This window comes from Acanthochromis polyacanthus, chromosome 13 (assembly GCF_021347895.1).
Source record: "Acanthochromis polyacanthus isolate Apoly-LR-REF ecotype Palm Island chromosome 13, KAUST_Apoly_ChrSc, whole genome shotgun sequence".
NCBI classification, from domain to species: domain Eukaryota; kingdom Metazoa; phylum Chordata; class Actinopteri; family Pomacentridae; genus Acanthochromis; species Acanthochromis polyacanthus.
In genome coordinates, this window is record NC_067125.1 from 32,925,004 (window position 1) to 32,945,460 (window position 20,457).

Genomic DNA, 20,457 nt, shown 5'->3' on the forward strand with positions numbered 1-20,457 from the left:
GTATCCAATAGGATTACAGACGATTGCTACATGCTCTGTCAAGGTTAAAGCATTTTATTGGATTTTCTGAGGTCTGATTCCTGCGCGGTTGGTCTTTGGTGTGTGTTTTGCAGTGTAATCATTGGAAATGAAGCGCAGACGTGGGGGGAAAATATTGGCTTCGTTTGTTTTGAATAGTGTAAAACAGCACGTAATGAACTTTGTTTGAGCTCTATCTTGGGGTGTTATTTACTCACACAGACTGAAACCTGCATGTGCTATAGGTCACAAAAAACAGGCATATGTGTGAAATCATTCATGTGGATTTTTGAAGATGCAGGCTTTAGTTTAAGGGATTAGTCAGACTAATTAATATGCGAATGTGTCTGTAACTGCTGATTTAATGCTATTCAGAGGAAATGTCATCAAAGCGACTAACTAAATCTGCTACAGTGTTGGTCTGTTTTAGTGCTTTGAGGCACCATTTACAATTTCCTTGGCTTTTGCTGCAACCTTTAATGGCTAAATGTCATTTTTATATGGCTTTTGTTGCTTCTATACATGTACATTAATGTGCTATTAGTACAGGTATTATATCATTGATTTGACTTTGACTTTAATGTGCAAAATTACAGGCCCAGCATTCTTCATTAACAGCAGGTAGCCAGCAGCCCTTTGGCTCCCAGCAGAAATAGACATGGATAGTTTGATGCTAATGATCCTGGACCTGCATTATGCTGTTCACTCTACTGTATGTGGGTATTTTCAGCCAAGCATTCCAGCTGTGGTAATAATTCCAATAAAAGGGTAGCTAGCAATATATCACCAGCTGCTATGCCAACACAGAAGTAGCAAGTTTCTTTTTTTTAAAATGTATTCACATGCATTTGAAGAAAACATGGTCTGCAGCTAACACCTGTGTTGCTAATTGCTGTACAAAAGCTCACAATCCCAGCTGAGGTGGTTCTTTTGTGATTATGAGTCCCCAACCCGTAATCATGATAAAATGTTTGTATATTATTGCTTTTTTTATATTCATTAATTTTTTTTACAAGGATGAATAATCGATTTAAAGGTCTGCAGTCCAATCGGCATTGAAACGCCTTTAAACAGCTCTGTAACATACAAGCTTTATTATGGCCCTGAGGCAGTACTTTCCAGCTAGTGTTTTTTTCACCACAGGACATTCAGCAGTTGCCAGGGGGTACGTAAAAGGCTTAGTAGCCCTCTTATTTTGAAAAAATAGGGATGATCAATTCATTAAAAAAAAACAAAAAACCTACACATAATAAGTAACACCTGGATGCTACTGCTGCAGTTAAGTGTGTGCAAGGACAAGTCAGAAGGCGAGCAAAGAGGTTGGTTATTTAACAGGTCAAATAGTTTTCTAGTAGTAATGACTGAATGGAATTATCTATTGAATTGGTTAAAAGTAAAACAGCTAGAATTAATGGATTAATGGATAATGAGCTAGCTAATAGTTGAATCAATAAAAGCAGCGTATAAGTAATGAGTTCAAGAGTCAGAGCAGCTTTAAGTAAGGCTTCTCTATGGAAAATCTTGTTATTAATGACACTGATAGCCGTTAAGTAAACTGCAGGCAGCATCTTTTGCATCCCGAACATCAGTCAAAACAATGATGCGACTGAAGTTACACTTTCCTCACAGTTTCTCTAGAGACTATATATGACTGACGCTGGTAAAACAAACAGTAGAGCTGCTATAGGTTTGGTTAAATGAGACTATAATTTGAGGAATGTTTTTTTTCCTGTGATGTCCCTGAATGAACTGAATGGCCTGCTGATTTTGACTCTTGCTTCCCCCTGATTTATTTATTTATTTGGGATTTGGTTGGATGGACTTTGAAAGATGGAAAATTCTTTTGTTTTTCAGGGATAGTGCAAAATTTGTGTTTGTGTGACTGGATTTCTGAGCTGTAACAGCAGCTCTTGTTGCACACTCTTGGCATCGAGGGAAAGTACTCAGGAGTGAGCATAAATGTCACTTCCTTTGTGACATTTCTTGTGATGTCCTGTGTTTTAACAATCTTTCATAGATTTCTATCCGTTCTAATGTTTTTTATATATATTATACATAATCACAAAGTATCTTAAGAAACAAACAAAAAATTGGTTACAAAGTGCAGCTTCTACTGAGGGGAACTATAACTACAAACTTGACAAAACACTGTGGAAAAAACAGCATATATATATGGACTATGGAATGCATCAAATAGAAAAGAGGAAGTCTCGTGGTGTATCTGTTGATGAGGTGTACCACTTGAAGCACAAAGGCAGAAGTGGGTTAATGGATCGCATCAAGCACCAAAAAGGATTGAAGAACCCCCCCCCAAAAAAATGCAGAGTGCAACCCCCTGCAGTCGTTCAGAGTTCAGACTAATCTAAATGGTGGGACTGAAGCAATATTTCTCCTGCTTCCACATATAGAGACAAGAAAGGCACACTCAGGCCCATCCAGCCAACTTGACATACACTGTACCCTGACAAATTTATTACCATTAAGCCTCTGTAAGGTGCCACGTGACTCATGATTTATTACAATCACCTGCTGTATGTCTGCGGATGTAAAATTGCCTGTGCATGCACTGACTGATAAAATGTGTTGCAAGCGTTTACCAATTAAGTATTTACCTGTTTTCTGTTGGAGAATGACAATTACTGTATTCATTTCACATACTATTAGTGAGATTTGAAAACTACGTTGCTTCAGAATGAACACAGACACAGAAAATAGTATATATTTGCTCAAGTCTGTTTACTTTCTCGAACAAACAATCAATCTGAATCCACCCCCAAACACTTAATTATTAATGGCGAATCATCAACTCAGTTTGACTTAAATTGAGAAAACATTTCAAGGCGTTGTGATGCAATTCTCTTTGACATTTACATGCAGCAAATATAGGTTTTCTTCTCAAAAACATATATAAACGTGATTTACAAGTGTGACAAAAAAGAGGCAGGAAACCAATTGAGTGCACATGTTTCATCCCTCAAAGGCATAAAGAATTGATGACCTGTGGTGATATATTTGGAGTATCATTTCCTGTAATAATTTGCTATGGCAGGGTACAAAAAGAAGGAAATTTGGGGTATTACTGTTCTCCTTTGTAAGTGCTGTTTTGCTAAAAATAAATTTTAAAAAATTGACTTTCTGTGGATAATTGGACGGGATAGAGGCTTGCAAACACACATTTCCCCATGCATGATTACATTCCATTATTCTGTCCTCTCTCTGTCCTGCTATGCTACACTCCACACGCATGTGAGTCTATGCACATATGAGGAAAACTGAATTCTACATACCCCTGCATGTTCACTTATATGGTCTAAGCATGAGAAAATCTACATTTCATTTCAATAAGCCTTGTTCTGCCTCAGCCATTGGGGGTCACTTACAAGGGTCTGATTCAATTATTCTTCCCTTCACAACAGGAGGAAAACATTTTCATGGTGAATGGTTTGCCTAAATAGATTACCATCTCAAATAATTCAATTTCCGTTAATTTGATTGATTTCATACCAAAGGGAAAAGAAATCTTAATTTAAAACCACTACATTTCTAATCAAACATTAACTGAGAAAGAGGCCCGGGCGAAAATCTTTTATTACCAGTTTCTCCACTAATTTAAATAGAAAATGCTGATGGCTGCCCTGTTAAATGGCACCACCACTATTCAGCGCGTGACTATGTGTGATCTCCAAAATAAACTGCTTAACTGTTTGCGAGCTGCACGGCCATCCCTCGCACGTGCACACACGCACATACAACCCCACAGCAGTGTACACACATAATCTATTGCTGGCCATTACTACAGAGGATTCAGATGAAGCAGTTCAGTCATCTGATCCATTCCCATCCATTATTCATCCTGCTGGGGGGAGACAGAAGCGCTGGGCTTCTCTTCTCAGAGAGACCCAGGAACCCCATCTATTCTTGTGAGCAAAGGAAATGCCACGCCGTAGTGGAGTGAATCACAGCAGAAGAGTGAAAGAGACAGGCAGTGGAAACAAAAGTTGGGGTACAAGGGTGCAATGAACCATCAGGCAAACTTCCAATCAACTTACTACAACAAAAAAAGTCGGAAATGTAAAAGAAACATGTGAAATTATGACTTATTGAGCATTTCCTCCAGCAGGTGCACTCGCAGCCAACCGGCTATGAGCTATGCGGCCGGAAAATAAAGCAGGCCGGCCGGAGCTGTGAGGAGAAAACACCTTGTGGAGACATTGTGTGAGTGGCAGGCAGAACTGGCAAGCTGCCACAGATAATAACATCTGAAATAAATTTGATGTGTGGAATTCAATCTGTAGTGATAGGGACGGCTGCAGCATTAGAGTGAAGTTCTAAATGCTATCTACTCATCCATGGAATGAGGACTGACACGCAGTCTCAGAGAATAGATTGTGCAATTAGCAGCCTTTGTGCTGTTTTGACACAATGAAAAAGGGAAATGAGATTCAACGTTGTCATGCCTGCTTCTTTTCTGGAGCTCTGCGATTCCCACAAGATAGGCAACATGTACCGTGTCTCAGGTGAGAATAAGTTGTGGGAGTTGAAGCACTAATGGATATAATAAAGTACACAGAGCGCGAACAAAGGAGAAGGTGGTCACACTTATTAATAATCTGCAATATTTCATTCCCTTTCACACAGTATGATTTTAAAATACTAACTTCTGATGTGATTTTTCCCCTCTTGCATGCAACCCTCAGCTACAATTAGAAAATGTAATACACAATTTAAAGAAAAGGGGGCGCTCTATGAGTAGACATTGAATAACATGACTTGAGGTGCACCGTTTCTCCAAACTTCACTAATTACTCCTTTAATTAATCTCTTTGTGGCTCACCAGCAACATTTCTGCTCTTTTATTACACATTTAGGGACAAAACACACTTTTTTCCCCCTTCTTGTTGTTGGATCAGTGAATGCATTTTTAAAAAACAACATGTTGCAATTTCACTCATATTATGTTTATGTCAAGTTGGAAAAGGTATGCTGTTCCAAAATTACATTAAATTCTGTCCTTTCCTTATGCGCAGCAGCACCTAAAACGCACAGTCCATTTCACAAACTGCAGCTAAAACTTCTATTTGGCACCCCTACTGTATAATAAACATAAACTAAATGCTGTTTTATCCCGGAATTATTTGTGGTTCAGCTATTTAAAAAAAACTAAAAAAAACTAAAGTGCAGCCAGCTGAGTATAACTTGGACTCACCCACGTGAACTAACACATTATAACCGTAAAAGAAAATTACTATAATATTCCTATAAAGTGTCTGTGGTTCTCGGTGGTGGATTTACCTCACCACACTGCATGAGAATTTCACACTTCCCCCCTTTTGAATCACTGTAATATTCCTCCTCCTGCAATATTCTAACTGCCGGTGCGTCTTTGGCACACAATTACGCAGTTATGCCATTTAAAAAAAAATCTCTCCTGAAGTGTCAGCGTGATTTCCCTGTATTATTTTATAGGCCTAGATGTCATTGCAACATAACGCAGCCCAATATGATAGCGGGCTCCCTGCTTGAGCCCTCCCTCCGCCTCTCATGTGTCTACATTTTCATCCCATGGCCGTCTCTAGGTGATTTAGCGCCGCCAGTCTCAAGCAGGTGTCCAACATGGCGATCACGGGGAGCGGATCTCTCGCTATTTCTTTCTGTGTTTTCGTAATTTCAGCGGCGTTCCTCCCGAAAGGTAAGTTTATTTTTCATCTTTTGGGCTGTCTCGCGTGTCTCCGATGCAGAATTACCCCCCTTTTTTCCACAGCGAAACCCACGAGGAGCAGGCTACCGGAGAGAAGTTGTGGTGCGTTTGCGCGCTTGATGCGCACAAGCGGCTCGGGGAGAAAAAAAAATCTCAGCATCACTTTCTATCGCTGTAATAACACCGCGGAGTCCAAAAAATAGTCGCTGCTCCTCGTGGAGACTGCTTGGGAGCGACTTATTTGTGATTCTTTTGAGCTGCCTGTCAGGGTCCCGAGTTTTTACTGCAATAGAGCACGGCCATAAATAAAAAAAGTAATGTTGCACAATTGCACGGGCGTGAGATAAAGTATCAGCAGCGACAATGGAGTGAAACAACTGGATGTAGACCTGGGGCAAACTGGTTCTGTGTTACCAAACGAGAGGCAGAACGCGGCTCCACATGCATCCTTTAGTTTACCGCATAAACCTCCACAGTCCCAACTCATCCCACTGTCTACACATCTCCCCAAGTCTGTGCTTCAGGTGCGCTTTGGAGGAAAAAACACGCATTGCAGCTCTAGTCTCGCTCGGTGTCCTCTGGCCGCACAACTGCAGCCCCTGATGCCAGCGTGTGTGTGTCCGCAGTCTTCACTTCTGCTGTCAGCGAGCCTGGAAATGTAAATCTGCCATGTCGCCGTGAGGGGCTCTTTTTTTTTCTTTTTTTGCAACTGCTTGAAACCAGAAGGGGGTCTTGAATGAACGCTCACGACCATTGCAGTCCCCCCCTCCTTCTTCAAGTCCGATCATTTCCCCTTGTTATTCCACCGCGGTTGCATCAGAGTTGCATGCGTCAGTGTGTATATATGTGTGTGTGTGTGTGTTTTCCTGGAAAACGTATCCGCTAACAATATGACGCATGTGAAGCGGTTAAAATGTCAGCTTGCAGCCACTTCAAATCCCTCCCAGAGGTAGGATGGACACGTTGTGTTGTCAATCCCCGGTGTTGTTTTCAAAAAAAAAAAAAAAAAAAAAAAAAGCCAACAAGCAACAGTTGCAATGACAGATTTTGCACTTGCAGACTACTTGAGTGACTCTTCTTGGGGGTTTTAATTTCACATTTTGCCATCATATCTGCAGCACCCATCAACAGGTCTGCAGGAAGTGTGTGTGTGTGCCCCAAAATGAGGTTAGGAATTTTTAGACAATATGTGTGTGTGTGTTTTGTTTGTTTTTACAGTTCATTGCTTACAAGGCTTTCATTTCACAGTTGTTGAATTTATTACGGCCTGTGTTGAATAGCAGCTGAGTGACATTTACAGCGTTGTCTGGCGTCTCCTTGTCACATTAATTTAATTAACTTCTCAGTGGAATAAAATAATGCATCAGGAATGCACAATAACCTCCAGCTCGGCCTCTTTTTGGTTCAGGTGAAATCCCCACAGCTTGTGTGATGTGGCCTCGGCTTATTCATTCGTCTGATCGTTTTTGTTTGTTTGTGTGTGTAAAGCTTCCCTGTGAAGTGCTGACACTCTGCTTTTTTGACAGCTCTCAGTTTTTCCCTTGCTAATGATCCAGAATCAGTGGATGTGAACTTCATCCGGTGGAACAGTCCCGCCACAAATTAAGAGGAAGGGAACAGCTGATTGTGCACACCGATAGACCTAAAGAGCTGCCTCAGATCAGCATCCCGTTATGAAACGCTGAGACTTTGCATTTCAAGAAAGGATCTGTTTAGCAGTATTTCTCTCGCCCCCACCCCCCACCCCGGGGCTCGGCCTGTTGCGGCGCATCAGATGGTCGAATTTCAGAATGTTGCGAAATCCCACTTATTGCCAGTTTAAAGTCGTTCATCAGGTCTGAGCGATGGTGAAGTGGATCAATACGAGCTGTCATGAAGCCTCAAGGCGCCGCTGAAGGACAGGATCTGGGAGAAACAAAGGGAAACATACAGTTGTTACGGTGCTCGCGGGTTGCCAGTTGGCATGTGACCCCCAAGAGTGATTGAAGATGTTCCTCTCTGGCTGCTTCGTGGTGGGGTTTGGCTTTGAAACAGATACCGCTCAAATCTGCTGCCAGTTGTGCTGCTCTGCCCTCAATTTGTGTTAGTCGATTTGTGTACTGGAGGGTGGTAGCTCTGTTCTTCCACAGGTATCCTACAATTGTTGATCTAGTTGTGTGTTGTCTTTTTTTTTTTTTTTCCTTATCCTGTGGCAGTGGTGCTTGTTTTGGCCTACAGGAAGCACAATCATGCTTTTCTATGCATATTTTTTGTTGAATATTAAAGGAAAGGTCATTAGAAGGAGCAAATAAGTGGGCTCGAGATAGTAGGAATAAATCAGACACAAGTATAAGAAGAAATAGAAAAAACAACCTGTAACTATAAAACAGAAAAATATACCTAAGTATGAGCAATGATGAAAAAAAATCACCCGTGGGTGTATTTTACTGGGTTGTTTGTACTGATTTTAGCATTTTAATATTGTAGCTGGTCATGGTGGAGCTGTAGTTAGATTTCCATTTCCAATTCGTTGCTTCATCCTTGGGATTTGTGCGTAAAATGCCGTCCTGCAAAGTAAATAATTCCTGCAAGAATCAAATAAATGGTAGTGAAGGAGAAAGCTCTATGTGTTTCAAAAAAGAATAGTAAAAACAGTTTATAGCTCAAGGTAACACCATCGAACTGGATGTTTTGTTAGACCAAAACTCCAAAATACAAGGCTGTTCAGTTTACTATCATATAAGACAAAGAAAAACATCACATCCTCACGACTGAGAAACCAGAGCCAGAGAAATGTTTGGCATTTTGTGCTCAAAAAAATGACTCAAACATAGATTATCAAAATAGCTGTGGAGGAATTTTTCCTGTCAGTTGCTTAATTTTTTTTGTTCAACGTTCGGTGCTTCAGTGTGGCAAACAAAAGTAATCTTCTTTCTACAGTCTGCATAAAATAGCACTTACAGCACAGTACAGGGTTTCGGGATAAATTTAATACCACACTTAATGGTCCATTGATATGTGAAGTATTTCATCGCCTGTACGGTGAGATCACCACAGTACATCATTTGTAACAATAATATACTCTTCTATTTAAAGAAATTGAATTTATTGCTCATTAAATTTACATTAAACTCTGCTTAATAAGCCTCGCTCTAATTGCTGGATAATGCATGGCACTACTTTATGCCGTGGCACCTAATCTTAATGTTGGAAAGTGAGGGGCTGGCAGGAAATTGGCAGCTGATGCATTTTGGGAATTTAGCCACTTGTAGCAGATGTAGCATGGAAAGTCTTTCAGGCTATAGAGAGGATATCTCACCTTCGGGTTGGATTTTTTTCCCGCTGTATCTATTCTGACTTCTACTGTCATAAAAACGTGTGAAGATGCATGTTCTCATCTGTAACTGCATCCACCTGTGTGAATGCGAGATCGAACTTCACACTTTCTTTGCCTATAAATGGATCTGAGTACGGAGGGTCCTCGTGGCTCAAAGCAAATAGGCAGATTTCACTTCAGTATTTGTCCTTTCAAGTCAGATGTTGGAGGAAGACGGCCGACACGCACACACACACGCGCAAAAAGAAGTTGGTTATAGAGGTCCGTGTTGGGAAAAAATTGAAAATCTCTCTCTGTCCTTGACTTTATATTCTTTTCAATTTCTGAAAGACTCCAATCTCTCCTTTAAAAACATCACCTTGGGTGCCAGGTACAAGGGTTCCTGTCCGCATACTTTATAGAGGGACGTTTAAGTAAATACTCTATCTGGTTGTTTTGTCAAGGTCACAGGAGTGCTGCTGGAGACATGCTATCACTTTGAGCCATGTAGTCAATATTTAAGAAAAAGAACTCAGGACATTTTCTGTGTAGGGGATTTGTACTGCGGCGTCAAACTGAATGACAAACTGAGGGCGATCAAAAATGTGTCTGTCTGTCTCTGTTGAAATGTAGTAAACAGTCAATTAGGAGAAACAGACAGATGACAGGTTCTTTCATGATTGTGGGGACAGAAGCTCCCATTCACAGCGCTGTGGTAATGAGGAGGAGAGCTGATGTCTCCGCTTATGAATATGACATTGTTCTCTCTGTTCCCTGGATCTGAGAGCCCTCACTCTATTGGCTGCGATGTTTAGACGGTGACAATCAGGTCCACAATGAAAAAAAAGAAAGAAAGGGAAATGCAATGATTTTGTTTTGAAAGGGACATAGAGTTCACATTAGTATGGGTGATGGAGCAATTACAAACCACCATTAAGGCTGTGGAGCAAAGCGCAGCACTTTGTAAATGAAGAGGTCCACTGGGCAGATATTCTCCATTACTAGCACCATGCTATTAGTCAAATCAACAGAAAAAAAAAATCAAATAAAAATGGAAGACACAGTATTACGAAGACACGTAGAAAACACGTCCTCTTGTGCTTAGTTCAGTTAAGTTTTGGGTGGTTTTGTGGATCATCCTCTGTCCGACCTTTCATCTGTCTCTCAAACAGATGCCAGTAAGTGTATTTATTCTAGTATTGGAACAGATTCAAGTTTTGACACCTACCACAGCACATTGCATTGCCAGATAATTTTAAAATTAATGCTGAAGGGAAGGTAGACGGAGAATCTACTGTAATTGCCGTTTGACCTTAAGGCTCAGATGTTTTTTTCCCCCAATAAAAGCTGAATAAATCACGTATTAAATTCCAGTGATACAAAAGTTAAACGATCTGAACCATTGCTCTTAATAGCTTTGTGTAGCCAAATAGGGTTGTCTCTTGTAATTCTCGGGTACCAGTTTCCAATGTGTGCTTCTGTTTGTGAAACTCTTCCATCTTTGGCAGCAACTTTATGTTATTGCACAGTTTGAGGCTCCATCTAATGTGGCAATATAAATTGTTTCGTATCGCATAAATAACAAGACATTATGAAATAAATAATTGTATGAATATATGCGGACAAGATGTGCATTTTAAGCATGATATTGGGAAACAGTCCAGCAGAAACTCAAAAACACATCATCTTTTATTAGAACTATCCAGAGCATCATGAACTTTTCTAGGTTTTTTTACTTGTTGCTGTATCCTATGTTGCTCAATCTTCAACTCATTGCTGGTTATTAATGTAAAGCTTTCAATTTGCCAGTCAAGGAATGTTGCCCATAGATACCAGATCCAAAACTGCGAAACACATGTAGATTTACTTAATTATGCTTAACTGACATTGTGTGAAACCATTACCATAGAAAAGCTGACATTCACTCTCTTTAATCTCCGTTTTTGGTCTCCACCAACTCCTTCGGGAAAAATCTGACTCTTTAGCTGCTAAGTGCTCCATATGTTCACCGCATCTTCTCTAATTGTGTCTGTTTGGAGTAGTGTTCAGTGGGTTTCCAGCTGTAGCTGAAAACGCTGCTACGAGAGCAGTGAGAGTGGAACAAAACAGTCAAATTGTGTGTCGGAGGAGCTAAAACTCACTGTAAATCTCAGTAAGGCTGAGGGGGAGCCATAATTCTCATCACTGCGGTCGACCTCGCTCACATTGTCACATTGTCATTTCATTCATACTTTATTTTTATTATAAAAATATCAAACCGCATTAATCTTTTGCAGTCTATTTTCATTTTACTGATGCCTCAGATCTCTCACTGCAAACAAAATACATTAACAACTATATAGGTGTGAATGGTTTCCTTAAACCATCATTTCAGCATTTTGAACACACAGTGTCTTCATAGTTATGTAGTATCCCCAAATAATCTAATTTGGGGCACTGCGTATATAAATTTATCTGTGTGTAACATGACTCCTGTGGCATTTAAAATCCGCACCCACTGGGCTTAGCAGGGACTTTGCAGCATTTGTTTTCTTGTTATATTCATGTCAGAAATTGGAGTTGCAGTTTAGATAATCAAAAAATACAAAGGGCCTCTCTGCATAATTTGTTCAGTCATCCATATATTCCATTCTGATATTTGATCAGTCTTGCTTTTCATCGTGGATGACCCAAATTATTATATTTTTAAGAATCTGTTCTGTCTTTATTTCAGTCGTGGCTAAAAAAAAATGCAACAACCTTGAGAGTGGACACCACACAGACCAGAACCTCCAACATTAAGACTAGTAACAGCTGATCAGTGTTGAAAAGAAAGGGCTCGTTCTGTGAGAGAAGACTGAATCTCCAGTCAATACATTCAGTTATCGAGCTCCCACTAATCCACTGCTTGAATTAGAATGAAAAAAGGTTCTCTAATCGGCAACTGCAGCGTTTGGCTTTCAAAAAGAGGTGATTCGTCTGGTCTGCTATGAAAGAATGACAAAAAGAGCAGACCTATTCTTACATTAGTTGATTGTTTTGGCCACGTTTGTGAGATACCGAGTTGCCGATGCCCCATTTGGACCATTTTTAGCCAACTATGCCCGCTGTGGGTTGATGGTAGGTCGCTCACCTCTATAGAAGTCTGAAGACGAGAGTTTTTCTCTATCTGGCACAGCTCAGTTGCACCTTGCATTTCAGACAACAGGAGGGGAGCAGCACCTTTCTGTCTCCTCTCTGGGCTTGTTTGGGCAGATCTGAGCTTGATAAAATAACCACTGTGTGCCCAGAGTCCTCTGTAAGCAGCAGGCGCAAGGAAGGAATGCAGCTCCGTCTTTAAAAATCAAAAGTATTCCTTACCAGTGAGCACCAACAGAACTGCATTTATCAATAAATCTTACACTGCTAATAGAAAAGCCATTTGCTGCAGCTGCTATACTTTACTCAGAGATAAGAGTAAAAAAAAAATGTGAAAAATCAAATTTTCCACGATTCCCGTCTTGTTTATATACAGTGAGATATCAGGACAGACACTGTTCTTGCTTTACACCGTCCTGTGGAATCAGTCACTCCCTTCCTCGTTGGAGCGCTGTTTGCAAATGCATTTATGCAGACTGAATGAAATATTATTCCCTTACACAGCAGGATATAGCTCGACTTGGGGACAACATTAGAATAGCTTGGTCCGCTCCAAGTTTCTGTGTTTCTTTCTTTTTTTTTTTCAGCAGTGCCCCCATTGCACCCAAATGTTTCTCTAATTCTATTTGAACAATACACTCAGGGATGCCAGCTGGAGAGAACAAACAAGTCTTAAAGAAGCAACGTAAAAGGGGACCTATTATGCTCATTTCCAGCTCTGGATTTCTGATTCCGGGACTCCATTAGAGTGGCTTTGTGTTATTCACAGTTCAAAAAAGTCCAGATTTATCTTATACAGGCACTTTATGCAGCCCTTCAGTTTATCCTCTGTCTGAAACAAGCCATTTTAATCTTCATCCACACTTACACGCTTTCATTTTGTTCACACTACTCTGGTGTTTTAGGACCCAGAAAATGGAAATTATGCTATATTCACTGAGACGTTCTTTTTTTTTTATATCATGGCAGAATGTCATTTTGTATTGTTGAATATTGTGCAGCTCTACTCTGCAGTATTTCCTACAACTATGCAACCAACTCCCTGTTTCTTGTGAACACTGGCACCTTCATGCCCAGCGTACATGAATGGTCATGTCATATTTGTTTTCAGGCACGTTGCATTGAAACGCTAAAGCTCATTCTGCACCGTTTGAGAATTGAAATGCGTCAGGGTTGCTGTAGCCTCAGTTCCTTTTTCTTTAAGGCCCTCCTCCCAAAAAGCCCACTTTCTTCATCTAATGTGTTAATTAGTGACCTACACAGATTGTAGTAGGTGGATTGTGTCACTTTTGAACTAAACTAGGCTAACTGTGTCTCCCTTGCAGTCTGGTTTTCGCAAAAATGGGTATTTCACTTCGCTTATTCTCCCTTATAAGTGGTTTGTTTTGGAGATAATTTGGCAGGACAGCGTGTACATTCCGGCACCCTCAGTGATTTTACCTTCTCAGACTCACACTTGCCAAAACTGAGGCATAAAAAGTCTCTGGGAAAGCCAAGACCATAAAAGAGCTGATCATTGTTACAGAATCCATACAGCCGATGCCTCCTCTCAAGGTGAATCATAAGAAATTTTGATGCTGTTTACTCAGAAGTGAGCTGTTTTCTGACAGGTTGCTTGCTGCCTGCCTCGGGGGCATCATGCTCTTGAGTTATCAGCGTGACGATAGACCCATCTTAATTACTCTCAGATACAGCGCCATAATCTGTCATTGTCAGGCTGATCAAGACTGTGCAAACCAAGCACCAAGACTCATTCACCCAAACCAGAAGCCTATTGATTACTTCTCATACTTGAGTCATTGCACTGCGGAGAGACATGGGAGGCAATAGAGCTAATGGAAGGGGGAAACTCAAAGTCACATTGTTTACATCTAAGATGACAGGTGAATGTATTTGAAAGGAAATATGGGCTTGATCCATTGGCTCCCAAATAGCAGTCTGTCTGTAGCTAACAAGGGAAGTAAAACCCGAGCTGCTAAACAATCAGCCGCTCTGCAGTTCACATGCTGAGCTCGGTGCACGACAGCCTTTCTATTTCTGAATCAAATCCTCGTCCAGAAAGTGCAATTACTCTTTTGGTTTTCTGAGTAGCTTTTGAAGCTGTTTCTCACTAACTGCTAATTTTTCTTTGAGCCCTGCATTGTGGGGGAATAGTTTCCATCGACACGACCCTCAAAAAAATCAAGGCTTTCTTAGTCTGCCTGCTGATTGTATTGAATATTTGAACACCCAATTACAGGGACTGTGTAGCGTGTATTTTAGCTTCAGTAAGATGCAAAACATAGTATTATACCTGTAAATTTTAGCATTTTTGGTGCAATTCAAACTCATAAAACATTTAAGACACAGAGTATGTTGATGCAACAAAACAGCAATCTAGATTCTTGTGTGTTGCAGTTTCACAAATTAGCAAAAATCCCAAATAGTTTGTTAAAATTTGATTAAGATGGAGCCAAATCTTTAAAGAGAATATCACATATCTGCATCCTCGGCTGCATTACCAGCTGAGGAGCCTATGTTGCATATCCCTTTTTCTTTCTCTTTCCCTCTACATCTCCTGTCACTCTCTACTGGCTGTCAAATAAAGGCAAAATGCCAAAAAGATTAAGCTTCCAATTTAGATTTTTCCCCCCCAACATGGCTTTGTTTATTTTTTGAATCACTGATAGGCTTTAAAGACTAAAAGGTGACCAAAGAGTTGCAACCAGAGCCGACAAAACATTGAAAGAAATTTAATTGCAAAGTTTGTCCCTTCACTTAAGACATTTATTAAATTTTTAACTAACCACTTCTTGTTCGGTTTATGTTTTCTCTCTAATTATGTGAGAACATAGGTATATTTTCTCTCTTTTGTTTTCCCTGTGGGGTCTAACTGTGGTGTTGAGTCTCCGTTAATGAGCTATGGGCCTTAATGGAGTCAACAACGCGCGTTTCTTTCCTTCATCTTTATGCGTTGATGTGTGTTTTGTTTCCGTCCTTCTACTTTAAAGCACTTTTCCTATTAAAAGATTTGAACAAGTTACGTTGAACAAAATAGTTCTGCTGCTACTCACTACAGATGGATCTAAGTAGCGAACCTCCATTAATGCTTTTCATTTGTCAAGATAAGCCGATTCCACATGTCAGATTTTCACTCAAGTTAATTCTTTCATCTCTTCCTCATTCTTTGTTCCACCAGTGTACCAATTCTGTGAAAAATGGAAGAGCAGTTATATTTGCATATATAAATATACTCAAAAGTGCACTATTTTTAATGCTGTTTTGTGAAATCTGCTCTGAAGTTTCGTGGCTTTTTTTATTTTTTGTGAGATGCCACACCCATCTCGTCTGACACTGTCTCCTGCTAATTCTGGCAACAGATGTATTTTTCACTCCTCCGCTGTGAACATGTATAGATCCACTCAAAACCATTATTATATGCTGAGCAGATGAAGACAGAATCAGACAAAGATATATGCAAATGTCTCCAATTTCCTGTCTGTGTCTGACATTCAGTGTTGTATAGAACTTCAATTACAGCTGATGACATCAAACATGTATGACAAGCATTTCCTCCAAAGAAGACACTGGTTTCTACACTCCTCGGCTGTTTTAAGTCGTAATATTTGCATCGCGTTTCTGTGTATATTCACTACATACCGCCTAATTTACATATTTGCAAATTAGAAGCTACAGTAGCATTGCCACGGCAACTCATAAAAATGCAATAGATAAGAAGATGTATGCAGGCAAGAGGACAGAATAACAAAATAGCACCTCTGCACACCCTTCCAGCGAGTTTAGTGACGGCTCTCCAGCAAGAAGGACCTTAGTCTTTGTGGTTTGCGAGCAGAAATCCATACTCGAGTGTGCACACAAGCTCAGGCAACAAGCGAAGTACATTCCTCTCACAGAGAATTGCTTTTATTTCTTTGTGCTCTTTTTCTGCAATCAGGCCTAATTTAGTTTTGACAGCCCATAAATTTAATTGTTCATTGTAAAGCCCATGCCCTCTCTAAAACTGTTTCAAATGGTTTTCTGTTATCCTCCGAGGCAGAACACATGCCAGCGCTCATTAGCACAGAGCTACTGTTTACAAAGAAGGTTCAGCACCTATCTTCTTTCGGCTTTTTCCTTTTAATGTGCCTCGGTGTTAAAAGAACAAGAATGATCCAGCTCCAGGACAAAGCGGTTTGCATTAACTGATGAAATGTGAACCTTTGTGTGCACAGACTGAACTTTGCTCTGTCCTGTCGTGTTGTGTATGGACCGTATATGGATTTTTTTTGGTCCTGTATAGGCCTCAGTGTTGCTCCTGTCAGTTCATTCACCAGAGGTTGTACTGGCTGTGTGCACTGGATGCTGTTTTCCTTTTTCTGAACTGTGAGGGTACGTGACACAAAAGTTTGCAGTCTGGAGAGTCATTTGCTGGAGTTTCATAAAGAGGATCATTATTTGTGAGTTGTAAACAGGATCATTATTGAAATTGTCACTTTGTGCAGCCATAAATTCACTCCCAGTTCGGCAATAGTGACTTAGTGCCATGCAGATTCAACCAAATCTAATTGAATGCTCCTTCATGATAATTTAAATGGAGAATGGGAAGACAAACTGCAAAAATTAAACAACAGTTTTGGCTTTATTGTAATGTGCTGCGTGCAGTGTTATTTAAAAACTGAGCGTCTAGTTAATATCTTGTCTTTCAATGTGCAACTTTCATCGCCTTTGGCAGTTTATTTTGCTTGCCGCATGTTTCCACTTGCAACGCCTTTGCACCCGGGATGAATTTCCTCTTGGAAGGAAGTCCTCCGAACTCTCCACACATTGTCAAACTCCACATCAGGGCGGGGAGGGAAATGCTTTTAAAAGCGATGAGAGCAGCTCATATGATTGACCCTGATTGTAACCAGCTCCCAACACTCTCACTGATAATGTATGATAATAGCTTCCTTCTAATTCCACCCTGTTTTCATGTGCTGCATGGGTGAGCCCTGCACACTTTAGAAAAAAAAAGAAAAATGTCACAGAGAGAGACCTCACAACTCAAATTACTAACGCTGTTCCAACTTTAATAGAAGATTCTGTGTTCGTGCAGGACCTGGTGGTTCATGATAAGAAGCTGATTTAAAAAGCATGTTTTCAGAGTGCGTTGTGGCACAGAAATACTTCCCTGGAAACACAATTGTATCCTGCTTCAGATGAGTGATGGGGCTGATTTGGTTTAAGTGTATTCAATTCAATTCAGTTTTATTTATACAGAGGGATCTTCACACAGTAAAGCACAGACCTCACAATGCTGCAATCTTAGGCGCTTGCACTTGAATATTTAAGTATTCACTGAGGACACTCGGTTCAATTAATTTGTCAAATGAAATATTAAAGGAAAATACACTTTGAACACAAATAGATGTCCTTTGCCACTTTCAATAAGATGTCATACGAAATTAATAACTTATATTTTTATGATTTTGAAATAAAATACAGATCTCGCCTTGAATCTTGGCAGAATGCGTCTCAGAGAAGAATATGGAGGAAATACTTTGACTGCTTTCACTGCTCTGTGGTCTAAACTCGCCAAATGAAAAGTTTTGTTTTGTCAGCACAAGTCAAACTTAGCAGTGTATAGGAAACCTCTGAGGAAGACAGAGTCGCTCCAGTATAAAAACAGATATCAATAAATGTAAACAGCGCTGGCCTAGGGATGTCATTAAAAAGAATAGCATGTCTAGACCTCATAAAACCAAAACATATTGTTATTTCGAAGCAGCAGGAGTTATTGCCTGTGAGCACTAAGATGACATCCATCAATTTAGGGTTTTATTGGAAAATGTAGATTGGCTGCTTGGGAGATGTAAATGATTTACTTAGCATAAAGTTTTGCTTGAACAGGCAGGGAGATAGTGTAGTTAGCGAGGGCAGGGAAGTATGCGAGTGACAAAGGCGGTTTTGAAGCAAAAGCTGATTTCCCAAGCCTGAGAGAATCACGATCGGTGCATGAATAAATAGGCTGGACCTGCACGACGTGGATTATTCTGGTTCAAATATCAGTAGACTTAAGGGCTGTCAAATGGCATACATGTGTAATAGGATTGTTGTACATGATTTCATTTTGTCACTTGTACCCAAATGTCATATCTTCTAAGGTTTGCGCTGATTGTTTCTCACTGTGTGCACAAATTACTGTTATATTCTGCCTGCCTTTTTTTTTATATTGGGCATTCAGGCCAATTTAGGAGAACCTCTTCACATTTAAAATTCTTTTCATTGAATTTCAAATGATATGACGGCAAATGAAAACTTTGTGTGTAATGAAGACGGTTTATACAATAGATGTCAGGGCCCAGACGAATCACTATTAACTTCATTACTGCCTGTCAGTGCAATGTGACAATATGCAATATGCGGCGTGACAACAAAACCTGCATAAATTAAATTAACATGAAAAACATTTTCGAATTGTTGCGTGGAAGTTTGTAAAATTCCATGCTGCATTTTTGAAATGCTGGAGCTTCAAAGTACAGAGCATTTGCATTCAGCTGTGTATCACTCTGACATGTTGGCCTCATCTTTCAGTAAATCTCAAATCTACATTTATTCAAATGTGTTCAGTGCGGTGAAGGTTGACACTGCATAATCCATCAAAATGTTCCATTTGAAGAGAGGGGCTGGAATTATTTGAATCATCAGAAAGCAGCATTGCTTGTGGTGAAGCGGTCGATATTGGCGTGGAAGCCGCTGAATGTTTTAACCCACAGAACAAACAAACAAACAAAAAAAGATCTAAGTATATTGATATATATGGCATGAAATCACTTGAACCGAAGTCATGCTGAGGCCTTTCTCTCTCAGGCTGACCTGGTCGCTCTCATTTCCAATACTGCTCCGCATTTCTACCAGCAAAATATGGTAAATAATGTATTTTGTGTCAGATGCAGTTGTGAAATGAAAGAGGGGTTTAGGTCGTTATTGGGAGCACTGAATGTCTTTTCTGTGAAAGAAATCAAAGGAAATACAATCCTATGCCACATTTGGGTTTGAGAATTTTGTATTTTTTCGGTCATAAACGTTGTCAGTGCATGATCTCTGCAGCAGCAAATGTGTTAATAAGAATAAAGTCACCTGGCATTTCACATTCTCAGCAACGGTTAAAAATTCCTTGCAATTTAGATGCTTATGAACCACAAAAGGTGATTCATAAACACCTAAATTTCAGCTCCTGTTCATGAAGTTACATGTGCAAGTTGAGCTGTTAACTTTTTGCTCCCTCGTACTGTAATTTTTCTCAGTCACAGTTGAGGGTGTATATTTACAGCTGTTCCTTTTTGCCTGACATCACACCTTCAGTCGGTATTTTGGAACCGTTACTGCAGATTGTAATGATGGAAACAGCACTGAAACTTTCAAGTCAAATAAAGCATTTGTCAAAAATACTTGATATCCATATCTACAGCATACAAAGTAAATTATCAGCCCTTATGTCCACATAAAATGTGTATCTTGTTTTGCTCATATGTACTCAATATTTTAGTTGTATAATCGATTAGAAACAGTCCTACATTTGCCACAAAGTGCTCGTGTACATTCTGCATCGTTACAGTAAAAGTTTACGGATGAATACTGAAGAGAACAAAGAAGATGTGTTGTAGTAGTTTTCTTTTCAGTGACTTCACTCAAGGTTGCGGTTCAGCCTTATGTATTAAGTGATGTTCACATCCATACACACATCAGTTCTTCACTGCATGTGTGTACGGCAGAGCTGGGAGGCCGTTTTTTTTCCCCCTCCATCCCTGTGTCCAATCTCAAGGTTGGAATGTGTGGTAAGGGACGCATGTGTAAAAAATTAATTAGGCAGCATTTTTCTGTGCTTCAGCTAAGGTCAAAAATGTACCCTCTCAGTCTCAGTTACACCTCTGCGGCGTTTTATAGATGAAAATGGAATTTTGTTGAATAAATACAACTTCACTGGCTTTGACACAGAAGCAATTACCGATCTTGACCAGTTTGCCACAAGATTTGTTTAGAAAACCTTGTGTTTTCATTATCAGCTGACACAAAGGACCGAACAGAAGGAATCCTCGTGCCAAATCCAATTTGACTGAATCAAGTTAACAAAGCGCTATATTTAGTTTATACTTAGACGTCCAGCATTCTGACAAGTTCGGTCGATTTCATTTATACGGCCGGAATCACGAGTAAAGAGCAGAAATCTACTCTTTAATTGAGTAGTTTGACATTTTGGAAGGTTGAGCACTGTAAAAACAAACCCACAGAATGTCCTCTCAGTATTACGTCTCTGAATTTAACAGCTAGGACACATCAAAGGACATTTGATAAAATGTACCTAATTAAT

At 40.0% G+C, this 20,457-nt stretch overlaps 1 protein-coding gene across 3 annotated transcripts in view; it reads left to right on the plus strand.

The window, feature by feature from the left end:
* Positions 1 to 5,494: 5,494 nt before the first annotated feature.
* cadm1b (cell adhesion molecule 1b) overlaps positions 5,495 to 20,457 on the plus strand; it is a 163,334-nt gene continuing 148,371 nt past the window's right edge. For 2 of the 3 annotated variants that reach the window (XM_022211539.2, XM_022211557.2), the window contains exon 1: positions 5,501 to 5,707. In XM_022211539.2, coding sequence (XP_022067231.1) covers positions 5,632 to 5,707 — 76 coding nt within the window. In that variant the 5' untranslated portion in view covers positions 5,501 to 5,631. Of the gene's footprint in view, positions 5,708 to 20,457 lie in introns of all 3 variants that reach the window. The other variant, XM_022211547.2, reaches the window with a different exon arrangement.